Here is a 6,863-nt window from a genome sequence, read left to right on the forward strand (position 1 = left end):
CTGTCGTCGGATCATATGCGGATAATGATATGGATATTGGTGCCTCTAACAACTGAAAACGCAAATGGGCAAATGATAAATTCTTGCTACCTCTTGCTTGATTCCTCCAATTTCGAGTTTCATGCAAAATCACCAAGAAAATTAAGGAAGTGTAACAGGTTGATCAGTGGCGCAAAATTTACAAAAAATTATAGAGGAGACTGTTCATGATCTATCGACTACCCCCTAGGTCGAAATTTCCCTAAACCAACATTCTCCTGCCTTCAAAGTCTACTGTTGGGGCCAATCATTTCGTATGGACACCTTCACCATAGCCTATTTTGCCTGCTGTTGCCTTACCCTCCATCTCACTTGAAGGTGAGACCGATGGTAACCTGGGATCGAGTCCTCAACCATCATGGCGGGACAACAGATGGAAGTCATAGTTGGGACCTATGAACAAGTTTTGGTCGGATTTGACGTCGTCGATGGAGAGGAAGAGCTTGAGGTAACTTTCACATGCTTAGAATTCCACAGAGAGAAGATTTAAATAACAATTGAATTATTTTTGTGTTCATCGTCGAGCAGTATAGACTAAAACCGATCTTCGCGGAGAAAGAGCATGCGGGTTGTATCAAATGTGCCGCTAACAATGGCCAGTTTCTCGCGACTGGAAGCTCAGATGAAACGATAAGGTGAGTTAATACCATAATTAATTTTCAAATGTTAAGAGGGAGAAAAGATCAGAACAAGCACTTGACGTAGACTGCTGATCAGAGGTAGGTTCCAAGACCTCTTTGTTCCTTATGCTCTTTTCCATGGTGTAGCACCCAAGAGGAGAAACAGCTCTTCACCCTACAGGTCAACAATGGAACAACAATACCTGGTACACCATACTTACCAAGATAATATTAAGGAAAGATGAACAACTTTGTTACCGTATAGAAAATCAAGTCTAATATAGAAAATCAGCCTGTGAGGCCAAGGCCATTTTTTTGAAAACTCACTACTTACACAAGCCTCTCAAGTTTATAAAAGTTTTCATACGTTGCATAATTTTCCTTCAAATTGCACCATGTGCTTGCATTATGTTGTTTAAATTACGTCATTGTAATTACCAGACTTAAAAATTATGAGTAAAATTAAAACAAAATGGTAAACAAGTGTTCCACCTCTTTTTACACTGACTTAGATTATACAATCTTAAGGATCACAAAGAGCTTGGTGCCTTAATGCAGCATGAGGGTATGTAGAAATGATTGAAAGCATTTTAAAGGTTTTAAAAATTGCTAGCTCCTAGTTAAATCATGATCTTCAAGGTTTTTGTATGGTGTCGTAGCAAAAGTGGACAGCCCCCTATTGAAAATTTTGTTGTAATACGGTTCAATTCCTTCAATCAACTGTAGCTACTGAATGGAATTCATTTTATGATCAGGGTTGTAAAAATAAGGTGGCATTGGGCACATTTCACTATCTACTCTGAGAGATGCATCAGTTACTCCTGGGGAGTGGCATTGAACCCTTAATGCCATGTATTCTATATCACAGTCTGGTCACTCAAAACCTTTCTGACAATCCTGTGTAATGTATAAAAGTAAACATGCCTTCTTTCTGTGAAGTCACTTGATGTTAGTGTGTAGAATTATAATGCCAAAGCAAACTTTAGAAAGCCTTTTATATGCAATGTTTTAAAGGGAATGCTGTTTAATACATGTCATTAATACATTTCTACAACTTGCTAGGATAATCCTTTGATTCTTAGGGCAAAAAAGAGGCAAAATCTTGCATTTCCTTTATAATTCATTAACAGTTGCCATATTGCAAATTCTCCCCTCCAGACAATCCTAATCCCACTGTCAATGGCCTCAGCTGTTGCATTTTCCCCCACCACCTTCGTCATTTTCATATTTTCACTAAGTCATAAGTATTGGTTAGTTTCATGTACTTGTTTTGTTATCCTCCAATGGAACAAAGCTCATAAAGAAAGAATGATACATGCACATAACTATTTGGTTTGTTTATTCTTAGTACTCCTTTTGTTTATCATAGGCACAATAACATGTTTGACATTTCATAACAGTACTCATATGCTAAGTGCCAGTGAAGACAATACAATTTGTGTTTGGGAATGTCATACATGGGAATGCCTTAAAACATTAAAAGGTCACAGGTAAATGTTTCTCAAAGTTGTTTCCACCTACATTTAGTCTCTACTGTACTTGGTGTAGGGCCAAGATAATTCTAAATTGTGTAAATGATTATTGATGTGTTAAATTGTGTAATAAATGTTAAAAAAGTTCTTAAGTCAAACGAAAACAGTTCATTTCTAACATTTTCTGAAGACCTGAATAAATATATGATGAATTGAAGTCCAGGCCTTCACATTGTGTAGACCAATGCTTTAGCACTGAGTTAATATGAACTCAATGTAGCAACCAATGTCAGCTATTTTCAGTGACTGGGCTCCAAAATTTGCAATCTTTCTTGTTCTGTTTCTTGTCCAAACCTTTACTAATGAGCAGTCAAAGTCTTAAACTTCAAATTTACAGTACAAGGATTTTTACAGAAACTTTGACCTAGTGAAGGATAAGTGAAAATTGATCCTCCATATATTTTATTACCTTCAAAATTTGAAACAAAAGGGCATAATTCACCTTCATTAATCATGATAGCTCTGTAACTAATCATGGTACAATTGTCTGTAAAGCAATGATTTAATGGAAAAAATTTATACTTTTCCCAGGGGCCATGTAAATTCAGTTTCTGTACATCCCTCTGGAAGACTGGCTCTCTCTGTTTCTAAAGACAAAACATTAAGGTATTGTATTAAAGTAAAACAGATATTATCACTTTATTTGACTTACAAATTGCATCAAGACAACTTTCTAAGTATACTTGTAACTCTCAAGTAAGTCATTACTAGGCCTTGGTAAAGTTCTGGTATCTCCAAACAATCTTTCCTTTTATCTCTTTATTTTAACTAATGTTTTTCCAATAAAGAGTCAAGGAACCTTTACTATGAAGATAAACAAAATTGATATGATATTCCTTGGATGCCACTGATTTCATTTAAATCTGAGTTTCAATTGGAAAACAACCTTATAACCAATGTTTTGATAAGACTGCTCAGTTCATTTAAACTGAAATATTGCATACTACATTCTGCTAATAATTAAACCACCCTGCACAGTTTTTGCCACATTATGCATAGAGCTTCAATTTCTTTTGAGGCATTTCACCTTTACTAAAGGTACTTTTTATTAAGCAAATAATGTTTTTTTCAAACAGAACATGGAATCTTGTGACTGGAAAATCAGCCTATGTCACCAATATCAAAGAAGGTATGCTATTACATATTATTAATCTTTTGTTAGAGCCCTGCTTTCCCTTACCCTGTCAGTTATTTTGGTTGTACAAACTTTCATTTATTTATTTGTTTGTTCCTTGGGACTCCAGCTGCCTTACAGGTTAAGTGGTCCCCTGCAGGAGACAGCTATGCTGTTGCTATTGGAACAAAAGTAGTTGTTTACAAACTTGCAGTAAGTTTACTCAGACTCTAAGTATACTTTATAGTTCATTCAAAAGACAGCAAGCATGCACATACATTCAGACATGGAATGAAGCTTTTGAATTTTGAAATGTGGCAAAGGCAGCAGTGATCAATCCACTAGACTTATTCAATGTTGAATTGCCTTAATTTTATTCTATTATTTGGCCCAGCTTCCCAATAACTTCCCCAAAATTCAATTGCTATAATATCTTACCACAAAATTAGAAACTAGCTCCAGTTTAAATATCTTTATTTTTTTTTTCTATGTTCCATTCTCATGAAAAAATTTTAACATCATTCTTTATTTTTATCATATTTAGACAGCTGCCTTATCTTTTACAATGGAGTTCTCCAGATATGTGTTGGCTTTGGAGTTTCTCTCGGTAAGAGAACAATACTTTGTAGTGTTTGATATGGCAGTTAGATTATTTGATCTTAAAGAACTACACTGTACTGTGCAGTAGAAAAACATTTCTGTTATTTTTAACCATCTTAGGAAAATATCCTGGCTGCAGGTGGAGAATTTGAAGGAATAAGAATATTGGATATTGAAAAGGAAGTGTGTCTTCAGACAGTGAAAGGACATGAAAGCAGGTGAAGAACTTAAATTACCCATAGAAAGTACATGTAAGAAATGCAGGCAAGTAGACCAAGACAATATTGTCTTACAGGTTGTCTGTTTTCCGGCTTTTGAGCCTTGAGTTTCATAATCCTTTTACCCCAAAGACATGAGAGCTAATCTTAATTGTCAATTAACATTCACTTCTACATGTATGTGCTGAAATGGAAAGAATTTGATGTTTCATCAATGCAGTGTCCATTTCCTAAATTTTGTTTATCATTCTGTTTACTGGTCTTGTAAATTGTAAGGAGAATATGGCATAGATCTCTTGTGGTAACGTGAAATTCAATTTGTTTATATTGCCTTCTTCAAAGAATACCCCTTTTAACTTGCTGCATACGTTACATTCCTTTCATGAACCCAGATACCCACTTAAATATGTGATTCTTTATTAACGCGAGTTTAAGTCCTAATCCACTGTCCAGTTGACAAGAATTTAAATTGGTTGTGAGCTTGATATAGTGCCAAATTCCCCTTAAATTGTGTCTAAGAAAAGATATGCACCCTTGATGGGAGAATTGCTAATCGCATCTTGCTCATCGAAGGTTTAAATCGAGTTACTGCAGCGCTAGTGGTAGCGGTATGAATGTAGTAACTTTAAATTGGCATGTCTTTCTAGGATAAAAGATCTCTGCATGACAGACGATTTGCTGAAAGAGGAAACTGGGCGTTTGGTTTTGTTTTCGACGTCATCCGATGGAGATTTAAGAGGCTGGGCTTTCAACCCTGAAAACGTAAGAATTTACCTTCTTTCGAGTGAGTCTTGAAATCTCTAACTCCAACTGACTTGTTTTTCTATCCATATGTGAAGTTTGAAGAAGATGCTAAGCTTGTAGCGAGGTATCAAGTACCTGGAAGACCAACATGTCTAACGGTCGTGGGCAGGCGATCGGTACCTGCTGCGGCAAAATCTGAGCTGGAGACAAAAGCTGTAGAGTCTGAGCAACCTACAAAATTGAAGAAGAAAAAGGAAAAAGGAAAGAATGAAAGAAGAACCACAAGTGTTTCAGGTATTTCGGTTCCATGGCAAATCATATGCAAGCATTGAGGTTTTTAAAATAACTCATCGCTGCTTCATGGTGTTTTTTTTTTTTGATTGACTAAGACGATAGCTGAGAATAAAAACATGTTTTTGAATAAAGCATTTAGGATTTTCGTAGGAAACCTTACAAGATTTCTAAGACAGGCCTTGCCTAGATTAGCACCAGCTATCTGCGGGCCAGACTAGCTGTAGCTTCTATTTTGAGAATGAAAAATAGAGAACGTTGTTATTGTTCTTGTTATTTTAGAAATTTACAGCTACCTGTTTCGTTTCTCTTTAGCTGACGAGCCCAAAAAGAAAAAGAACAGAACAAAGAAGAGGAGAAGGTCCGCTAAGAGACAAGGCGATTCCGGTCTTAAAACGACAGAGGGAATTAGCGGCACCAATGAAAAAACTAAAGATGAAACTGAAATGGTGGAAGGAACTGAAAACGGACAAAGCGACGGTAGTAATTCTAGTGGGGAAGACGAATGAAGTCAAAGAAAAGCGTGGGATTTACTTTATATTGATACACTCAGTAAAAGGATTCAGTAAAAGGTCGTGGTCAAACACTTCTACGAGCGAGGAAACATGCGCGTTATGGGTTCGCCCCATGTGCATCTCGCTGCACTGCTGCTCTGGCTCAGTTGTCTGTGTTCCTGTTATCGAGGATTAGTCTGTCTTGAGCTGAAAATACTTTGATGCTCAGCTAATCGAAAAAGTTCGATTAAGTTTGGTTAAAATCTACTCCGTGTGCTCTCTAACCATGAGGTGTAAAGATCACTCTAAAAGGTGGAAAATCTGAAATCCCGTATGGTTAATTCAAACCTTATATGTGAAAAGGCAGGCAGCCGCCAAGAAGAGTGGCAAGAAGAGTTGCGCTCAAATTAATGGCTTGGCCAGATACGATCAGTATTTTCCGTCCATCACTCAAAGAAATGCCTCGGTTGTAGATCTACACCAAGCAGTGAATTATTAAAATGGAGATCTGCTCCATGACAATTTTAGCCTCGTGATAAATACGAATGAACTAGCGTGCGTAGCGAAGGAGATCATTCGCATGATGGCTTAATCGGTAAGGGGGTTTGTTAACCGCGGAGAGAATGAGAAGAAGCGATTGACATCTCTAGACACTTCGTGGTTCTTACGAGAAATAGTTTTCCGCTCTTTATTGTATAAAGACTATGAATAAACCAGTTTTCCCATGCGTTGTGTGGTATGAGATACTATGAACTTAACACAGAGACAGTAATTGCTGATTTACGTTTTAGCTTTGGACTGAAAATTATTTTACGGAGAAATGTTATTTATTATCTTTGTCCCCTTCCCCTTTTCTTTGACTTTTTTTTAAATCCCATCAAGATCGCAGATTATGAGGTATTTCTCAAAGCCTGTTCAAGAGTCTTGGTTGAGGGGACGAGTGACATAGCTAAGGAAAGCGCTTGGCAGGTGCTAAGGGAGGTGAAAATTCGTCCTCCCACTTTTTTGCTTTTCTGCACTGAATGAGGTGCTGTTGCAGTTCTTGCCTATTAAAAGTTGCAATTCTTGCCTATTTTTGTAATTCTTGCCTATCACAAGTTATTTGCGTCCTCTGTCGGGTATTAAGTTGTAGCAATAATTCTTGTTTCTTCTAAACTCTTACTAAGTATCAGAGTCCAGTCAGCTCTGTATGGTGTCCAGAGCGCGGGCAC

The 6,863-nt window shown here is 37.0% G+C and overlaps 1 protein-coding gene across 1 annotated transcript; it reads left to right on the plus strand.

Annotated features, from left to right (window-relative positions):
- The first annotated feature begins 360 nt into the window (after positions 1 to 360).
- On the plus strand, positions 361 to 6,379 carry LOC113664826 (p21-activated protein kinase-interacting protein 1-like). Its single transcript, XM_027180452.2, has 12 exons — positions 361 to 487; positions 568 to 674; positions 1,172 to 1,224; positions 2,029 to 2,149; positions 2,723 to 2,797; positions 3,268 to 3,320; positions 3,436 to 3,518; positions 3,850 to 3,912; positions 4,026 to 4,123; positions 4,771 to 4,885; positions 4,963 to 5,161; positions 5,474 to 6,379. The coding sequence occupies exons 1-12, from the start codon at positions 398 to 400 to the stop codon at positions 5,665 to 5,667; spliced, it is 1,251 nt and encodes a 416-aa protein (XP_027036253.2). The 5' UTR covers positions 361 to 397; the 3' UTR covers positions 5,668 to 6,379.
- Positions 6,380 to 6,863: the final 484 nt, after the last annotated feature.

This window comes from Pocillopora damicornis, chromosome 13 (genome assembly GCF_964200805.1).
Source record: "Pocillopora damicornis chromosome 13, jaPocDami1.2, whole genome shotgun sequence".
Classification (NCBI taxonomy): Eukaryota; Metazoa; Cnidaria; class Anthozoa; order Scleractinia; family Pocilloporidae; genus Pocillopora; species Pocillopora damicornis.